Here is a 20,893-nt window from a genome sequence, read left to right as displayed (position 1 = left end):
AATATATTAAGAATACACCTCGCCATTGTAGTTATAAAAAACATTTGGAACTTATTACTTTTTTCTTCTTCATAAGATCCTCCAGAGCTGCTACTGTATCGAGATTCTAGTCTGTGATGTTGACGATTTAAGTGACTGTTTAGTCCACTGTAGATGTCTAGGTGCACATAGCTATGGGAATGATCATGGAGTTAGTCACAGTTCATGGAAAAATGGTATTTGTACTTTCGGTTTCACTTTCTATGTTTAAAAAAGAACACAGTACATCAACTATTAACAAAAGTTTACTATGACACACACACACACACACACACACACACACGTTAATTTCCATCTTATAGTTCAAAAGTTTAAGATTTAAAGTCAATTATTTCTACCTGAAGATTTTTCTTAAATGGGGTAGTAATGTTCTGATAAAGCCTATTTTATAAAAAAGATAGGCAGAGTGAGTAGCCATTTAGGAAAGTCTAAAACTGTAAACAACACAAAAAGAGACAGAACATACTCTACCTATTCATCCGTTAGAGCGCGTAAAAGAATCTAGGAAGTCAGCATTTTAATGATGAAATAGGCAATGTGGAAAATTTCCAAAATGGAAATGTATTTCTTCACTAGAATTTTGAAATATACATTCTATGAAATATACATGCCAATGCAGAAGTTATCATTTATTCTGATAATCAGGCTCTGTCAAACCGAAAGGCTAATGAAGAACAAAGGGGTACTTACCTCTCTTCAATATTCTCTTTTATGGGCTTATTATCGGGATTGCCGTCTATGGGAGCTACCATTGTATTGCTACTGGAAGTAGTTCCTGCAATCAGAAATAAGACAGTATCTGTGAACTTAAAGCCTGGGATAACTCAGTAAGAACAAAAGATTGCAAAATTACAGATGTTAAAACTCCACTAAAATGAAAGCAACGTGATTTTTATAAAGGAATGTACTTGGGGCAGTTGGGTGGCTCAGTCAGTTGAGCATCTGACTTCGGCTCAGGTCATGATCTCCCAGTCCATGGGTGTGAGCCCCGCACTGGGCTGTGTGCTGACAGCACAAAGCCTGGAGCCTGCTCTGGATTCTGCGTCTACCCCCCGCCTCTCTCTGCCCCTCCCCCACTCTCACTCTGTGTCTCTCCCTCTCTCTCAAAAATAAACATTAAAAAAATTTTTTTTAAATAAAAAGGAACGTACTCATAACAACCAAGAGGGAAAGGAGAGAGCAGCAACAAAATTTTGGATGGTTGAAAACAAATGGACAAGAAGTAATTAAGCTTTAAGAAGGCTGAATCTTAAGCTGGTCGTGGGGTAAACCAAGAAGCTTCCATATCTATGCTGTTGAACCTCCAAAAGGTTCAGGAATTCATAGCTTTGAGTATCTCTGGGAGTACTCTGAAGGTGTTGCTAAAATGGCAGGCTTGGTGGAAAATCTATTTCAGAGGTAATTGGTCCCCAAAATCTATACCCCTTCCTCTTGTAACAGGGTGGCTCTCTGCCTACACTTCCAGAAATCTTTTCTGATAAGAGTAAATCAAAGATTTCTGGACTAGGGCACATAATTACAGCTGAAAGAATAAGAACTTTATTGAGAATAGGGGAATTGAGTGAAAATATACATCTTAAAATTTGAGATTGTATCCCCTTGAAACCTTCTCACCCCATGGGGCTACCAGAAGGCTTAAAGACTATGCTCTGTGTATGTGTGTGTGTTATCTATGGATCAATGTATTTGTACACACATACACACACAGCTCTACACCCTCTCCTTTAGGTAGATGACTAGTAGAGTTTTGTCTGGGGAATCTGATTAGTCATCCAAGAGAAGAGACCTATAGACACTTATACCAATGAAATCATCATACAACAAATGACAAAGTCAATAAGTTCCATATATACCTACAAAACATCCAATCAACTTAAAAAAATTTTTTTTAATGTTTATTATTTTTGAGAGAGAGAGAGCATGAGCAAAGGAGGGGCAGAGAGAGAAGGAGACACAGAATCAGAAGAAGGCTCAGCACAGAGCCCAACATGGGGCTTGAACCCGTGAACTGTGAGATCATGACCTGAGCCAAAGTCAAATGTTCAATGGACTGAGCCACCCAGGTGCCCCCCAATCAACTTTTTAATATTCCACTCTTTATCAAAAGACAGATCTAGAATTGGTTGACTTTTGAGAAAAGCCTTTACTAAGACAAATCAAAACAGAACTATATAATAGGAACTTTTGCTGGGAGAAGAAAACTTCATCAGATAAGGAAGACAGTCCAACCATGAAACATGAATAAGGCGTTCCTTAAAAAAAAAAAAAAAAAAAAAAAAAAAAAAACTAAAGAATAAACTCTTCAGAATTAAAAATATGAAAAGCTTTCAATGGAAGTGTTATTAGAAATCCCTTAGAAAGTAGGACAAAAAGAGCTAAAAGAGCTAAGAGATGAAAATAGATGCCAGAAAATAAACTATAAAAAATTTCTAATTATACAGATGTTATTAACATGACAGAAACATTCAATATAAACCGAGTGACAAATAATTTCATGGAAATGTAATTTAAAATAGTCTCAGTATTATATTGATTTTAATGGAAGTTATTCCCTCAGGGACACAGTTTCTTCAACTTAAAATATTATAATAACTATACCTGTGTGTGTGTGTGTGTGTGTGTGTGTGTGTATGTATATATATGTGTGTGTATATATATCACTTACATGACTGTATTATATATGCCCAAATAATTATAGTATACACACATATGTATATATATGTGTGTGTATATATATCACTTACATGACTGTATTATATATGCCCAAATAATTATAGTAAGAAATTACAGAGTAATTCAACAAGTAAGCATTTTCTGTATTTAACACACTAATTATATTCATTAAAAAATGCTTGTTGTAGAAGGGGAGGGTGTGCCTGGGTGGCTTGGTTGGTTAAGCATCCGACTCACGGTTTTGTCTCAGGTCATGATTTCGTGGTTCATGAGATCAAGCCCTGCACTGGGCTCTGTGCTGACAATGTGGAGCCTGTTTGGGATTCTCCCTCTCCCTCTCTTTCTGCCCCTCCCTTGCTTGTTCGGTCTCTCTCTCTCTCTCTCTCTCTCTCTCTCTCTGTCTCAAAATAAATAAATAAACTTAAAAAAAATGCTCGTTGTATCTATATTCCAGTTCCAAATACATATGTAAATACGTTTCCCTCTGTAATATTAAGAATTCTCACACTGTCAAACTTCATCACTCATATGAAGATTTACAAAGTCTTGTCAAGTTAATTACCATACATGACTCATGTTTGCTTTTGTTTTGTTTTTTTTTTCTTAATTTTAGAGACAGCAAGTGGGAGGGTGGACAGAGGGAGAAAAAGAGAGAGAGAGAGAGAGAGAGACAGAGAGAGGGAGAGAGAGAGAGGAAATCCTAAGCAGGCTTCATGCCCAGAGTGCAGCCCGACGGGGGCGCTGTTATTTTCTCGATGATGTTTAAGGCAAATGCTTGCTAGGGTGAACAATTATGTCAAGCTTCTCTTTTGAGACCAAGTTACCAGTTTCAAATGGCTTCTCACCTGAGGTGACAGAAGGGATTTTGCAGCTAGAAGTGATGCGGTAATACGGGGGGTTATCCATGTGAGTGACCCCCGAGCTGACGGGGTCTGTCAGCTGCAGTTCCCGCACCAGCTCCTCCAGCAACTGCATTGTTTTGTCTCTACCTAAATAGACAATAACTTTCTTCACCTGTCACAAAAGAAATTGTTTGGAGAAGAAAAAGCAAAAGTTTTATTTCACAAATTGGTCTTGAAACACATTTTAACAGATAAGTTCGACTTTAAATAGTAGGTGAATAAGCACGACTTAAATCTGAACATCAATCAGCAATAGGGCATTAGTCAGCTTTCCAAACACAGTCCCCCCTCCCGGCCCAGTATTATACTTATGACTGGATATTGTTTAATGGTTCCCACCGTATCTACGACTTCACTATTTTTTTTTTAAGAAAAGAAAAAGCTAATTGCTTTTCTGTAAATCAGTTTCTTTTTAATGGAAAGACTGCAATTAATAATATCATCCCAAATTTCCCGTTATTTTCAGTCAGTCAGACTTCAGACCCAGAATGGAGTTTTTATTCTGCTTTTCCTATGCTCCCTATCTAACCCTGCAGTACAGAGTAGTGATCTACTAGAACTGGACTCCAGACCGCACAGCCTGGACTGCAGTGTAGACACATACTAGCTATGCGATCGGACAGCTACTCTCAATTTTCTCTTCTGCAAAACGGGGGCAGGAGCACCCACTTCATATAGCTCGTTAGGATTACGTAAGATTTAATGAAGCATTTTAAATATGCCTAGCACAGAGTATGAGTTACATAAGTGAAAGCACAGAGTATGAGTCACATAAATTCTGCGTGTTGGCAATATGCATTACTGAATCGCTTACTAACTGATTGGCCTGTCTCTTTTTCCCTTTGTACTTCAACCCCTGCAACTCAAAACATGTGGTCCGCCGGCACGGGCATCATCCTTGGGAGCTGCTAGAAATACAGAGTCTCAGGCTCCACCCTCCAAGTCAGAACTAGACGCCCCGGTGATTCATCTGCACACAGACAACTGAGAAACTCTGATTCACAGGAGCCCGGGGGCAAATCTTAAAACGTGTTTTATTATATCATACCAGAATCTTATAATGATTACCCATTGACTTACACACTGCTCTGTATCTCTCCAACCTGCTCTATTTGCTAATTCTCTGTTCCCGGGTTCAGTCACCTCAGACCCTGCCAGGTGCCCTCCTGCCCCTGTGCCTTTAACCTGTATGACTGTAAGGAACTCCCTCAATCCAGTCAAGTCTTCAAGCCCCAGCCCCGCCCCGACGCCACTGCCTTCTCCGCAAAGCTTTCCCAACCTTTCACAAACAGATCTGGGTTGGAATCCACTCTACTAAGTGACAGAGCTAAATGGCTGTGTGGCATTGGGGAAGCGACTCTTCTCTCTGCCCTGTTTTATTCACATGTAAAACTGCAGTAATCTTAGCAAACTCAGATCCATTCTGAGAATTAAATGAAACAATGTCGATGAGGTGCCTGTACCCTGCCTGGTCTATAATAAGTGATTAAGAAGAGATAATTAAGAAATTATCATTGACATCAAAAAGTTCCTTTTAAGTTTCTGGCAAATGGTTATCCCCTGAATTTCATCTTGGCTTCTTGGGAGTTATAACTTCATGCCTGTTTCTTCTTCCAGCCCAATTCACTCATTCATCCATCCAATTTATGGGTGGCGTCTATGTGCCAGGCACTGTTCCAGGCTCTGGGAAGACACCAATGAACCACAAAGACAAAATTCCTGCTCTTGAGGAGAATCTACTGGACTCATGGAGGCAAAAGCAATGAGGCAAATAGGTAAAATATATGTTTGATGATGAGAAGTGCTGGGAAAATCAAGCAAGCAGGGAAAGGAAAAAGAGAGTAGGGGTCAGGAGAGGGCATCTGCAGTCTTGGACAGGATGACCAGCAAGGGCCTCAATGAGAATGCAAATCTAAGGAAAGACCTGAAGGAGGTGAGGGAGTGGGCAATGTGGCTACGTAGGGAAAGTGCAGAGGCCCCAAGGTGGGAGTGCCAGAGAGCAGGGCAGCAAGGATATCAGCAGGGCCTGGGGCAGGGGGTCTGGGGGAGAACATGAGGAGATGAGCTCAGAGAGATACGTGAGACCCTGTAACCTTCTACCGCACACCCACCCTTCTCTGAGTGCTTCTCGATGAACATCAATCCTGTGGCATGCCTTAAGAACGCTTTCAGTAACCAAGTTAACTTGGGAGATGTCAGGTGGAGCGAAGCTAGGAAATGGTTTGTGTAAAGTAGGACCTGGAAGAACTTTTACAGCAACATTCTGCGAGCTGTTTTGCAGAGCTTTCCCCTCTAGAAGGTAAACACTGTGACATTCTTCATCACCTCTCTCGCATTATGCTTTCCCTTGCTCCTGGAAGCCATCGGCACCCTTCTATAGGCCCTGAGCTCTCACTCACCATTCTGCTCTCATATCCAGCTCCTGCCTAGCAGAAAGTGCAAACATCCCCCATTCTGTGGTCTCCCTTCAATATCACTTCCTCTCGAGGATCATCTCCAGTCCTCTCAGAGAGCTGCGGTTCCCCGGTTATTCACGTTTATTCTGCAATTTTCCTTTGTAGCCCTTATCAAGACCGTACTTTATCAACTTACTGATCCATTCATTAAATAAATTAGGTGAAAGTTCAAAGAATAAAATCTCCACCACCCACTGGATTGAAATGCCTGGAACCTAGAAGAGAACCTGGCAATATGCATTATTGAATCGCCTGTCATAAAGGCTAGATGATATCGGCTGAATGAAGCAATGAATAAATGCATGTGCTATTTCCTGGCGGGGTCCGAACTCTGGCCCCCTGCTTTGCCTCTGCTGGTCTACTACTGCCCACACTCTGCTACAATAAGAAACCAGGTAAATATTATTAAGCACAACGTTTTTTTTTTTTTTTTAATGAACCTGAATACATACGTAAGGCAAGAGGCTTGGTTCACTATTCACTCCGCAAATGCTGATCAGAAAGTGCAAAATTATTTTCAGGTTTTTTGGCCAGCCATCTGCAAGTGTGGTCCACACGTTCTCCACCTCCGACCAGGCCAGCTCATCACCATACTAGATGCAGGATACACAACACACACTTCAGTGATGACTGCTTGTTAAACACCAAACTTGTCAGAGCACGAAACATTAGAAAATGATGATTTCATACACAGCTTGAATCTTTTCCATACTCCAGAGGAACAATCATTTCTTCCAACAAATACAAACATAAACATCATTAACCATATATGATTTTGTCTCCTCCCCCGAAAACCTATTTTATATCTAATGAGAAGTGCTCTGAATAAAGGAGTTTATAAAGCGTATCTGGTTATCACAGGATTGCCTAATCTTTCCATCTATTTCTAACCTTTTTTACTCCTCTTAACTCAATAATCCTGTGCAGCAACCGCTAACACAAGCCCCATTTTACCTTTGCTGTCATGTACATCAGGTTGTTCAAAACCATCGCAGTGGCTTGTGGGGACCCCCAGCCTTCTCCTCGCAACCAGCGCCTGCTCGTCACCATAAGTTCTCGGTCTTTTAAGGAGTCGTCTTCCTCTTCATTGTGTCGCCTCGCTGTGGGCAAAGGTTTTAAATCTACCAACTCGATGTTGTTCATCCACGGTAACAGGTAGTGTAGCATTACTTGCCTCCCAGCAGGGTGAGCCGTCTGAATTCTCTGGCTTATCTCTGTAATTAAAAACAAGCCAAAAGAGGGAAACACCGGTATCATTTCAGTTTCCTCTGATTTGTCATTAATGCCCACGACTCATTCTTCGAGAAGAAGAAGCCAAGATTTTATTTTTTACTTTTGACAATTATGAGTGCTGTTTCTCCTGTTAATAAATTTCACCTCAATGACATCATAAAGAAAATTAACAACAAAAATCAGATCCTACTTTTATATAAAATACTTTTGGTGGCTCTGACATATAAATGCTTATGCATTATTGGTGGGACTGTAAAACGGTGCGACCACTAGGGTAAACAGTATGGCAGCTCCTTGAAAAGTTAAAACTAGAACTACCATATTATCCAGCAACCCCACTTCTGTATATATATATCCAAAAGAACTGAAAGCAGGGTCTCAAAGAGATATTTGCATACCCACGTTCATAGCAGCACTATTCACAACAGTCAAGAGGTGAAAGCAATCCAAATGTCCACTGACAAGTAGATGGATAAACAAAATGTGTTATGTATATATACATATATGCGTATATACACACATATATGTATATATACACATATATACATATACATACACACACACACACACACACACACACACACACACACACACACATATATATTCATTCTTGCAATGGAAGAATTCCTTCCTTAAAGAGGAAGGGAATTCTGTTGTGCCAAAACATGAATGAACCTTTGGGTAATTATGCTAAGTGAAACAAAAACACAAACACTAAATAATTCTTTTTATAGGAGATATCTAAAATAATCAATTTCATAGAAATAGAAAGTACAATGGTGGTTAGCAGGAGGTAGGGAGTAGGGGAAAAAGGGAAGTTCTTTAGTGGCTATAGAGTTTCAGCTCGACAGGGTGAAACATTTCTAGAGATCAATTTCACAACAATGTAAACATACCGAACACTACTGAACTATATACATCTAAAATGATTCCTATGGTAAATTTTATGATGTCTTTTTACCTCAGTAAATACATACATGTAATTATAAGATAAAAGACAGTCTTTTTACATAGATTACTTTAAACTGACCCATGAAAAATCTCCATATTTTGGTTCTATATAGGGGAGACTCCTATGATGTACTTGTTACATTCACATTCATCTCATTTATTTTTTTATTTTTTTTAAAAAATTTTTTTTTTCAACGTTTTTTATTTATTTTTGGGACAGAGAGAGACAGAGCATGAACGGGGGAGGGGCAGAGAGAGAGGGAGACACAGAATCGGAAACAGGCTCCAGGCTCTGAGCCATCAGCCCAGAGCCTGACGCGGGGCTCAAACTCACGGACCGCGAGATCGTGACCTGGCTGAAGTCGGACGCTTAACCGACTGCGCCACCCAGGCGCCCCCACATTCATCTCATTTAATGATGGTAATAAATCTGTGAGGTAGACAGAGTCTAAGTAATCTGCCTAAGTCAGAAATGTATCGCGTGCCAAAGGATTCAAACACAAGGTTGATTCCAAAGCCCATATGCCTTTATACACAGCTAAATTTCCAAAAGTCACTTTAAATAAACATCTTCTTTCTCTTTGGCCCCCCCTTTTGCCCACCAGGCCTTGGTAGTTATTTACTCATTAAAAGGAGTAAATATAGGGGCACCTGGGTGGCTCAGTAGGTTGGGCGTCTGACTTCAGCTCAGGTCATTGTATCAAAGTTATGGAGTTCGAGCTCCATATTGGGCTCTCTGCTGTCAGTGCAGAGCCTGCTTTGGATTCTCTCTCTTTCTCTCTCCCTCTCAAAAATAAATATTTTTTACAAAAGCAGTAAATACAGAAGTGTAGTGATTTGGAACCTGGCTCTGGAACTGCACACACATGGGTCTGAATCCCAGTTCTACCACAAACAAGCTGGTTGGCCTAGGGCCAACCTGTCAACCTCTGATCCTCGATTTATTATTGTGTAAGAAGAGGGTGACAAAAGCAGATGCCTCATGGGATCACTGTGCACATTCAAAATAGTGCCAATCAAGTGCTCAGTCCCATGCTTTCTGGTTATAACCAGAACTATTCAGAAATTACAATAATCCTTCCTATTAATACATTAATGTTAGTGCCTCCGGTATGAAATGAAAGCCCTGGAGCTCTCAAAGTAGTTGAAGGAAGAGGTCGGACTAGGGGAGAGGTGGTGTGTGTGGGAGCTGGGGCCACAGCAACAGCAATGGCCTCCCTCAGGGAGACAGGGTCTCTTGAGAAGGAGGCCTGGGATGGAACTCTGGGAACGCGATGACTTCAGATAGAAGAAAAGAATCCAGCAAAAGTGACAGAAAAGGAATACCTCACAGTAGAAGGAAAACTAGGAAATATTAAATTTCTAGAAATCACGAGAGGTCAGAATGTTAAAAAATGGAAGGTGACTAACATTAATTGCTGGGCAAAGTAGCAAACAGATTGAAGACCAGAAGCTAGTGATTAGATTCAGCAGTGGGAAAGCCTTAAATAAGTTTACAAAGAGGAAACTCAAGCCAACGGAGTCTTAAGGCTATTTATGAAGATGCATGAGGGTGGAGGGCATGATAAAAGTGGATGCAGACACTCAAGGCAAGGTAAAGGGGCAGGAGATGGGTTAGAGGTGGCTGTACAGGGGCGCCCAGGTGGCTCAGTCAGTTGAGCGTCTGACTTCGGCTCAGGTCATGATCTCGCAGCTCATCAGTTCGAGCCCCGTGTCGGGCTCTGTGCTGGCAGCTCAGAGCCTGGAGCCTGCTTCTGCCTCTGTGTGTGTCTGTCTCTCTCTCTCTCTCTCTCTCTCTCTCTGCCCCTAACCCACTCGCTTTCTGTCTCTGTCTCTCTCAAAAATAAATAAACATTAAAAAAAAAGTTAATTAAGAAGAAGTGGGTGTATAGGAGGAAAACGATGGGAAGAGCAAGGGTGGGAAGGGCCAGGGAGGGGACAACATTTAAAGATTTCCGCAAGTGGTCCAGAGAGAGGAAGGGGCGGGACCCTCAAATTTCAAAGTGGGCAAAGTTTACATTGACGGCTGTACTCTACAACCCCTAAGAAGCACTGTGCTCATCTTGCCTTGGAAACAATCAGAGTGAAAACTGCACTGAGTAGGTTTACAGGCTATATTTTGGTTTAGAATAAGCCATTTTAAGCAAAGCAGTTATAATTAACCAATCCTACTGACAAGGGCGTCTGATGACAGAACCGAAGGAAAAGGGACAAGGTGACTGAGCTGTGGGCATGGTCTACACTCATATCAGCTGCCATCCCGACCCATTTCTGAAGCTCTGAGACTCCGCTGGACTGTTCTGCTCTCTGCGTAGGAGCCCTGAGAAGAAGGCCAGCAGCAGCATCAGTGGCCATGGCGGTCACTGCTTTGCACCGATGACCATGCACACTGATCCTGAAAGGGCTGTCAGGACTGCGGGAGTTACGGAAAAGGAAGGGCTCGGTCACTGCCATCTACTGGTACAAACCAAACAGGCAAACCACTTTAAGATTGAATGTTACAGGAATTTAAATCGTTTTCCCCCCTCCCCCCAGTCAGGTCAGTGAGGGATGGGGAATATTTCCACTACTGAAATGGAGGCTGTGGAAAGATGCCCAAAGAAGGTGAAGGTCACCATGTCTTGACTAAATGAAAGAAAGGGTCCACAGGAGAACTTTCTAATCCCCTGGATGTCCGTTTTGGTGCCTGTCCAATTCTCAGACTAAAATAAGATCTTGTTACAAGTGAAAAGTAGAAAAACCAGGTAAGTGTTCGGTGTTAAAATTAACTCTTCGGTGAAAATTCAAGAACTACAGGAGAACTTGCAATAGTGTCCACTGGGCAGAAGGTTAAACTAGATTTTAAACAAAAATTGTCCTAAAGCTGAGTCTTGGCAGATCCAGATAGAGAGCACATCTTGCCTGACACATAGTCCCTCTGTTTTAGACGCCCACGGCAGGAACAGTTGTTGGCCCCCAGGAAAGGAAATTGAACCAGAAAGCAATGTGGGATCCTAAACGATAGTTTTGCTTAAGGCACTGCAGGCCCTTTCCCTATGATTACAGGTTTTCCTTAAAGAAAGAAACCTGGATCTCTGCCCGTTTTTATTATTAATGACAGACCAATGCACAAGTTATATACTAGAAGACTCAGGAAGTTCTGTGTCTACCAAAGAAATGTTTTTATTTATTTCTATTTTTAAAGTATATTTCTTTATTTAATTTTTAAAATGTATTTATTTTGAGAGAAACAGAGACAATGCAAGTGAGGGAGGGGCAGAGAGAGGGAGAGAGAAAGAGGGAGAGGGAAAGGAAAAGGGAGATGGAGAGGGAATCCCAAGCAGGCTCCATGCTGCCAGCACAGAGCCTGACACAGGGCTTGAACTCATGAAACCATAAGATCATGACCTGAGCCAAAACCAAGAGTCAGACGCTTAACCAACTGAGCCACCCAGGCCCAGCTACTTCTATATTTTGAAAGCGAGTGGGACAGAACACAGGAGGGGCAGACACAGAGGGAGACAGAGAGAATACCAAGCAGGTTCCATATTGCCAGTGCAGAACCCGACGTGGGGCTCAATCTCACATACCATGAGATCACGATCCGAGCCAAAATCAAGTGTCAGTCACTTAACTGACTGAGCCACCCAGGTACCCCTATTTTTATTTTTTTTTTAATGTTTATTTATTTTGAGAGAGAGAACGAGGGAGAGAGAAAGAACGTGCATGTATGCAAGGTGGGGAGGGGCAGATACAGAGAATTCTAACCACACTCTGTGCTATCAGTGCAGAGCCCAACACAAGGCTCAATCTCACAAACTGTGAGATCATAAGATGAGCCAAAATCAAGAGTCAGAAGCTTAACTGACCGAGCCACACACAGGTGCCACAAGAAATATTTTAATTTAATTATTTTCTTTAAAGCTCATGTTTTTGAGAGAGAGAAAGGGTGCACATGCACACAAGCAGAGGAGGGGCAGAGAAAGAGGGACAGAATCCCAAGCAGGCTCTGCACCATCAGTGGGCAGCCTGCTGTGGGGCTTAATCCCGGGAATTGCAAGGTTATGATCTGAGATGAAATCAAGAGTCTGATGCTTGGGGCGCCTGGGTGGCTCAGTCAGCTAAGCATCCGACTTCAGCTCAGGTCATGATCTCGTGGTTTGTGAATTCAAGCTCCACGTCAAGCTCTGTGCTGACAGCATCCTGCTTTGGATTCTGTGTCTCCCTCTCTCTCTGACCCTCCCTCCACTCACATTTTCTCTCTCTCTCTCTCTCTCTCTGTCTCCAAAATAAACATAAAAAAAAGAAGTCTGATGCTCCACCAACTGAGCCACCCAGGCACCCCCCAAACATGTTTTTAAATTGCATGTGAAGCCCCTCTTTTTTTTTTTTTTTCCACTTTTTGCAAGGCAAAGAAGAAAGGAAGTCAAAGTGAGAAGCCTGGAAAGACTTCATTAATAAGAAATTTACATATCATGAGGGGATTAGTATTAAGAGTTCTTATTAAAGAAAAAACACTCTCTCACATAAAGGCATGTTTTATTTTAGGGGTGTCTGGCTGGCTCAGTCAGAGGAGTGTGCGACTCTTAATCTCGGGGTCACGAGTTTGAGTCCCACATGTGGTGTACAGATAAATAAAGAAAACTTTAAAGACATGTTTTGTTTTGATTCAACCTCAAATTTCATATATGTAAAATGTCCTAAAAGTAGCTATTTAGAAATGATTCCTAATGAAAACCCACTAACCAGTTCAATGATCATACCTGAGAACATGGCGAGAGTTAGCTCAGGATAAGCCCTTGCTAACTCCTCGGATAACTGATAATACGAAACAGAATACAGGTGCGGCAGAGGAGACAGCTGGCTAAGTACTCCATCTGTTCTCTGAACTTCCAACTTGTGAGCATAGCGAAACATCTTCGGTTCCAGGATCTGCAGGAATGTAGAGTAAAGATTTCATGAGTCCTCTAAATTTCAGCTATAATTGAAAAAAAAATCTCACAAGAATTATTCCAGCTTAAAAATAATATAGGTATGTATACTGAAAGTATTCCAGATGTTACTTTTTTTTCTTTTTTCTTTTTTTAGCATTTATTTATTTTTGAGAGAGAGAGAGACAGAGCGTGAGTGGGGGAGGGACAGAAAGAGGGGGAGACACAGAATCTGAAGCAGGCTCCAGGCTCTGAGCTGTCAGCACAGAGCCTGACACGAGGCTTGAACCCACAAGCCGTGAGATCATGACCTGAGCCGAAGTCAGATGCTTAACCGACTGAGCCACCCAGGCGCCCCAAGATGTTAATTTCTAATTCCTAGAAATGTCTGCAAATGCTCTGTAATTGTTTACAAGGCTTTATATTCCTTGAGCTTAATGCCAACGGTTTGAGGCAGTAGCAGTCTGAAAATAACTTAAGCAACTTACTATACCATTACTTGAAGAAAATTTACCACTTCCCAGTTCAAAAACAGGATTATATGAAACATGTATAAGTGAAAAAAAATCTTCAAATAGATCTTGGTTACATACAGATCAAATAAGGAATATGATTTAAAAATTCTTTAACATTACACTATATAGTGATACCACTGAACTTTCTTCCTAATTAATTAAGACATTAGGGTGTTGGGGCGCCTGGGTGGCGCAGTCGGTTAAGCGTCCGACTTCAGCCAGGTCACGATCTCGCGGTCCGTGAGTTCGAGCCCCGCGTCAGGCTCTGGGCCGATGGCTCGGAGCCTGGAGCCTGTTTCCGATTCTGTGTCTCCCTCTCTCTCTGCCCCTCCCCCATTCATGCTCTGTCTCTCTCTGTCCCAAAAATAAATAAAAAACGTTGGGAAAAAAAAAAAAAAAAAAAAAAAAAAGACATTAGGGTGTAATTCCCGAGATGGTCACAACCACCATCAATACCACTTTAAGCCCTCTGGAAAAATCAGCATCTAATTGAATCTCATTCTTGGTTAAAAGAGAAAAATCTCACCCTATTAACAATTAGGTACTGTATGATGATGGAATATCCATGCTTGGGAAGTAAACTTTCTATGTTATTTTTCTTGGTCTAATAAAGAAAAATTATACAAGGTCATCAAAGAAGAGCTAATTACTTTTTACTTCGTTCTCAAAAAATCATTTGGCTCACATTATTCTTATCTGGCAGGTCCTGACCACTCAATTTGTGTAAGTACTTGCACACATATAGGCACATACAGGTGCATGTGTGGGAGTATATATGTGACCCCTTTGTAATACACTTCTGAACAGTCTGTATTATTTGTAGACTTAAGTGACCCATATTATCTTTGTCTTCTATTTGTAATGATAATCAGGAATTGATACCATGTCTCCCCACTGAAAATAAAGCTGAATATTTATAGACTTTCAAGGCAAGAATAGATAGCAATGCTTCATGAAATCCTCAATAAGAAATATTTTAACTATGGGCGCCTGGGTGGCTCAGCTGGTTAAGCATCGGACTCTTGATCTCCACTCCAGCCCTGTGTTGGGCTCTGCGTGGACAGTGTGGAGCTTGCTTGAGATTCTCTCTCTCCTTTTCTCTCTGCCCGTCCCCTGCTTGCACTCTTTCTCTCTCAAAAATAAATAAATAAACTTAAAAATTATTTTAACTAATATTTGCTTACAAACCTGTAAAAGTTGCATAGCAACCTCATAGATGCTTCGAGAAGAATCAGCTGCTTTAAACAGGATCAGATTCAGGAGCATCACTGTATCACACTGATAATCCCTAGGGACAAATTTTACATGTTAGGTAAATGTTTAGAGGCTTTCACACCGTTAATAAATATGATACACAAAGGGCGGAGCTGCAGAGATGCAGCTTTTAAAGCAATGAAGTGACTAGGGGTTTGTTTTTAAGGCAAAAGGTACAACAGATGCATGGTGATCGTTATTCTTATTTTGGTTACATTTCATTAGAGCTCAGGGAAGCAAAACACTGGTTTCTTAGTATTTTTCTTTAAAAAAAAAAAAAAAAGGCTAAATAAAATATGGAAGCCAGTATCTAGAGTACCTGTTCTGGAATACATTAGCTATGGCTTTAAAGCAGCCAGCTGCCACTCTCTTGGAACCAGTGTAACATCGGTCCACAGCCCAGTACATCAGGTTGCTCTGATCCGGGTTCAGCTCGAGCAGTAATGTAACTGCTTCACAGCCCAACTGATGAACCTAAGGAAAGGCCACAAGATTGCCCGGGAGAAAGAAATTTATATAACTACTTCCCCATATTTTTATTCAAACCACACAGTATATATATTTATTGTATTTAAGCACAAATCTCAGTCTCCTTTTGTTCAACCTCTTCTCATTTTATTTAGCCAAAATGAAACAAATGACATGGATAAACTATACTGTTTCCACAAGACTCTGCGTAGTACAATTCTCTCCTCCAGCAGAGCCCTAAAGGCGGCTGATGAATATGCACAGTGATTCAGTGCTTTCAGAAAAGTGAGTTATTAACCTCTCCAGTTATTTTTATCAAGCTTTATTCTTGTCTGGGATAACCTAATAGAAAAATTATTCTCAGGGGGAAAAAATGTAAGTTCTATTTTAAATTGTGAAGTCTGTCCATGTACAGCAGGAGAATAAAGAATAGGGAAGACAAGAAAGATTAATTGGGGAGTGGTCAAAAAAAATGAAATTAAGCATAACAAATAACACGTATTTCTTCCATGGAGCTCAATGTATTCTATATTAATATACTTTAGATTTAGAACCCTATTGTGAGGTATATGTATACACTACTATATTAACCCTATAATAATTAACATTATTTAAGTAATAAATAAGAATTAGAAAATTGTTAAATTGTTGCATCCTATTTAATTTTATATAATATGCTTTTTGTTTATATTCTAATCTGTCTCCTATTAAAAAAAAAAAAAAAAAGATTGGTTTTCAGTGGGTCATAGTGTAACTCCAAATAATGCAGTGCCATTTATTATGAAATCTTAAAGGAACTGTCATAATTACCTTTTTGTCCAGAGAGTCCAAAATGTTATCCAACCATTTGTACAAATAGCCATCTGATGAAAGTCCTACATTATCTGCAACAGGGCCACAACATAGTACAGCAGACATAGCCTTCAAACAATAATATTAGAATTACATTTAAAACATTTAAGAGGTTATATGTTGGCTGTTTAATGTGAAGAGGCAGGATATTTTTATTCATGCTTATGTGGCCACAATACCTTTAATTCTTTACAAAGAAAAGCGTAATAGTAATTTTTGAAACTAAGTAATTTATTATGAGTAGTAAGTGAATGGATGATATCAAATTAGGCATGGAGTTTGAACAGTACTGGAAGAGAAGAGGGGGGAAAAAGACGAAGAAAAAGTACTTAAGGAAAAAGAAGCAATTCTCAGTTCTTTAAGAAAATAGTGTTTAAATTTTGGGTGGATTCTGTAACTTCTTTGCGTTGTATTTTATGCATTTAAATAAGCATACAGTATAAATGTTTTCATACAGCAGGCAAATATTTATTCTAATGTTCTCAAGGTACTAAGAAGAAATCTATCCTCTTTACAATACTAGGCAATGAGAGACAAAAAAATTTACACTCTTCACGTAAGAAAAAAGAAAGCAGATTTCTAAGTAAATACCTTTAGGGCACAGTACTGATGTCTGTTAATTTGCATATTTCTGTCACTGTATCTGTCCAAGGGTGTAAACATGATGCTGAAAGGGCCTGCCCAGTGACTGAACAGCATAAACAGACTGTGACGAAGGCTCTGTTGAGGGAAGATACTTCTTCTCTGGTGCACTGTAAATAAAAAATAGATGGGAAAACAATGATTCCCATTTCCCTTTATTTTAATGTGCACGCCAACTTATTTGGCATTGAATATGCAATATTATAAAAAAGAAAGCAGAAGTTTTTATCTTAAACTGCCAAAAACCTCCTCCGTGGCAGAAATCATTTCCACATACGCAAGTCACAGGAACAGGGCTGATCAGACTATGACACCACGCAGCATAGCGTTGTGAGAGATTCAGGACCTGCAAGCACGATTTCAAGGGAGGTACGAGGACCCTGCCTCTCTCCCTGGCTGTTGCTGCTTACACGGTAAGCGGGGCCGAGACATCAACACGAACACAACTCCGGATCTCGGTTCAATGTCAAGTGAAATCTTTGGACGAGATAAGTTGTTTTTAAGCTGTATGTTTTTAGCAGCACAGCTGTCTTTGTCAAAGAATCAAGAATCCTTACATGGAATCTTGATACACAAAACAGACAAAGGAGGGGCTGATCTACTTGAACTCAGGGGTAAGGCCTAGAGTCCAAACCCATTCTGCTGCCTCTTGCTGCTGGCAGCAGAGGAAAAACGACACAGTTTGAAAACGACTGGTTGAGATGATCTCCGCGGATTCTCTCCACGTTAAAATTGCATCTACAAATTCTCGGTGTCAATCCTTGTTGAAGAAACCCAACAGTATCTTAATGAACCAATCTGGAAGTTGTAGGAAAATGTTTAGTAATGGACTAAATTCTATCTTTATGTTAATGGGCTTCAGATCAGAAAAGTTAGAGGGAAAGAATGCTCTTTCCCTCTAACTGGCATCATTTCCTCTAAAGTTCCAAATAGGGCTCCTGCACTTGAAATTAAGATACCTAAGAAATGTTTACTGGACTCTCTTATAAAATACAGCCCATGCTCTTACTTTAAAAGCCAACTGTTTGCATGTATTTTTAAAGCTAACAAAATTATTCTTTTTCAGAAAGAAAAGGAAAAAAAATTGTATTTACATTTATACCAAAGGCTACAGTCACATTTTTATGTCTTATACTTGTACAGAATTTATGGCTTTTTAAAACGTAATTGCATAAATTAATATTTCTAGTGCCTAAACCACTATCTGCCATTTGGTAGGTACTCAACAATAGGTACACTGACCTGAAAGGAACCAATCAATAACACTGTATCTTTGGTATATTTTGTAACTGCAGACTACACCCTTCTTCCATTACTCAAAAGTATCTTGTTAATTCTATTCTCATTACTATTTCTTTTTGCTTACTACACCTAGAACAAGTCTGTCTAAAGAAGCTTATCCGAGGGGCACCTGAGTGGCTCAGTCAGTTAAGCGTCCGACTTTGGCCCCGGTCATGATTTCATGGCTCATGAGTTCGAGGCTTACTTCAGGCTCTATGCTGACAGCTCAGAGCCTGGAGCCTACTTCGGATTCTGTGTCTCCTTCTGTCTCTGCCCCCCGCCCCCTGGCTCGCACTCTGTCTCTCTCTCCTTCAAAAATAAATAAACATTAAAAAAAATTTTTTTAAATAAAAGAATAGAATTTTTAAAAATAAAAATAATAGAAGAATATTCTATTGACTTCTTAAATTTTTGTTAGTGTCTTATCATTAAAAACCTAGGTGGGGTTGTTTTTTGATTTCTACTCACACCACTAATTGAAAGCTAAAACAAACGCTTGCCATCCATGTTATGCTGACATATTTTCCACTATGTTTTAGCTGCTTTAGCACCTGAGACTGCAAACCCTCATGGGAAGAAAATATATGACAGTCGCTTAATAATTCAATAATGTTTTAAGAAACTGAAAATAGGGGTGCCTGGGTGGCTCAGTCAGTTAAGCATCCGACTTCGGCTCAGGTCATGATCTCACAGTTCGTGAGTTCGAGCCCCTTATCGGGCTCTGTGCTGCCAGCTTAGAGCTTGGAGCCTGCTTCAAATTCTGTGTGTCCCGCTCTCTCTGCTCCTCCCCCACTCATGCTCTGATGCTCTGTCTCTCTCTCCTTCAAAAATAAATAAAAACATTAAAAAAAAATTAAAAAAAAAAAAAAGAAACTGAAAATAATTACCTGGAACATTCTGAATGATATTCGCCACTAAGGCACTAAAATGGCATCGTATATCCTTCAGTGTGTCAGAGTCTTTCTCATTTTCTGCTTCCAGGAGTTGTCGCGTTAAATCTACATATTCCAATAAAGTGTTGTTGAGGAAATGTGTTTCATTATCAAGGCCACCACTTGCACTGAAAATATTGGAAAAAAAAAAAAAAAAGAAAATGTGATTTTAAATTATAATTTCAATCAAAATAAATTCCTAGTAATCAAACCAGAATAATACACAGTAGACCCTTAAACGATGGGGGGGCTTGGGGTACGCACTCACACCACTCCAGTCAAAAATCTGTATATAACTTTTAACTCCACAAAACTTAGCAATGAATAGCCTATTGTTGGCTGGAAACCTTGCCGATAACATAAACTGTTGATGAACATATATATTGCATGTCATACATACTATGTACTGTATTCTTGCAATAAAGACAGAGAAAATGAAATCCTAAGAGAAAACACATTTATTTACTGTACTGTTAAAATTCACATACAAGTGGGCCTGTGCAGCTCGAATCTATGTTCAAGGATCAACTAACTGTGTATTAAACTTGGCATGGTCATTGGGGCGCCTGGGTGGCTCGGTCGGTTAAGCGTCCGACTTCAGCTCAGGTCATGATCTCATGGTCTGTGGGTTCCAGCCCCGCATCGGGCTCTGTGCTGACAGCTCAGAGCCTGGAGCCTGTTTCAGATTCTGTGTCTCCCTCTCTCTCTGCCCCTCCCCTGTTCATGCTCTGTCTCTCTCTGTCTCAAAAATAAATAAACGCTAAAAAAAAAAATTAAAAAATAAAATAAAATAAAATAAAATAAAAAAAACCTGGCATGATCATGATGGTGTGCAACTTAATATACAAAAATTAAATGAACATGATTTTGGCTTACAAATATGAGATAGATTGTGCTTTTTTAAAGTTTATTTTAGGAGACAGAGCATGTGAGTAGGGGAGGGGCAGAGACAGAGGGATAGAGAGAATCCCAAGCAGGGTCTGCACTGTTAGCACAGAGCCCAATGCAGGGCTCGATCCTATGACTCTGAAATCATGACCTCAGTTGAAATCAAGAGTTGGACACTTGACTGACTGAGCCACCCAGGTGCTCCTAGATGATGCTTCTTCCTCTTCTTTTTTTTTAATGTTTATTTTTGAGAGAGAGAGAGAGAGAGAGAGAGAGAGAGAGAGAGACAGAGCGTGAGTGGGGGAGGGGCAGAGACAGAGGGAGACACAGAATCCAAAGCAGGCTCCAGGCTCTGAGATGTCAGTACAGAGCCTGATGCAGGACTCAACCCCACGAGCCGTGAGATCATGACCCAAGCTAAAGTCAGATGCTCAACCTAATGAGCCACCCAAGTGCCCCTAGATGGTGCTTCTTAATCAAGAAACTACTGCAATTTATATTATTCAATTCCATATCTGCTTTTAATCGACTATTCTGAGTGCTGAATGTTATTCCTTCTCTGGCAAAATATATAGTTTTTCAAAATAAGGAAATAAGGAGGCATACGGGATAGGAAGGATCAGTTCAGAAGGGTAGAAAGAAGAAAGACTAGCTGTATATATTCTCCTAGTTGCCACGCATATTCATATCATGCCTTTAGCATAATCAATCAAATATCCATTAGGTATTTATTCTCTGCAAGATTCTAAAACAGGTAGTACTAGGGACAGGAAACTTTAAGAGAATTCAAGTACGAGTGGTGATTTTCAAGTCTTCTTATACCCGTGGAATTGTCTCAAAAATCTGCAGTAATTTTCTCCCTGAGGCAAGGGCTCTCTGCCTGGAAACCAAAGACCA

General features: G+C 40.3%; 1 protein-coding gene across 11 annotated transcripts in view; it reads right to left on the bottom strand.

Moving 5' to 3' along the window:
- FRYL (FRY like transcription coactivator) overlaps positions 1–20,893 on the bottom strand; it is a 272,003-nt gene that overhangs the window by 60,897 nt on the left and 190,213 nt on the right. For all 11 annotated transcript variants that reach the window (XM_058722642.1, XM_058722640.1, XM_058722639.1 and 8 more), the window contains 11 exons: positions 19,064–19,236; positions 16,845–17,005; positions 16,212–16,322; positions 15,253–15,407; positions 14,868–14,967; positions 12,997–13,165; positions 7,025–7,284; positions 6,523–6,663; positions 3,558–3,726; positions 730–814; positions 59–171 (listed from right to left, as the gene is read on the bottom strand). In XM_058722642.1, coding sequence (XP_058578625.1) covers positions 59–171; positions 730–814; positions 3,558–3,726; positions 6,523–6,663; positions 7,025–7,284; positions 12,997–13,165; positions 14,868–14,967; positions 15,253–15,407; positions 16,212–16,322; positions 16,845–17,005; positions 19,064–19,236 — 1,637 coding nt within the window. The remainder of the gene's footprint in view (positions 1–58; positions 172–729; positions 815–3,557; positions 3,727–6,522; positions 6,664–7,024; positions 7,285–12,996; positions 13,166–14,867; positions 14,968–15,252; positions 15,408–16,211; positions 16,323–16,844; positions 17,006–19,063; positions 19,237–20,893) is intronic.

Source organism: Neofelis nebulosa, chromosome 3 (assembly GCF_028018385.1).
Source record: "Neofelis nebulosa isolate mNeoNeb1 chromosome 3, mNeoNeb1.pri, whole genome shotgun sequence".
NCBI classification, from domain to species: domain Eukaryota; kingdom Metazoa; phylum Chordata; class Mammalia; order Carnivora; family Felidae; genus Neofelis; species Neofelis nebulosa.
Note: the sequence above shows the minus strand (reverse complement) of the source record. Positions and strands in the feature narration are given on the sequence as shown.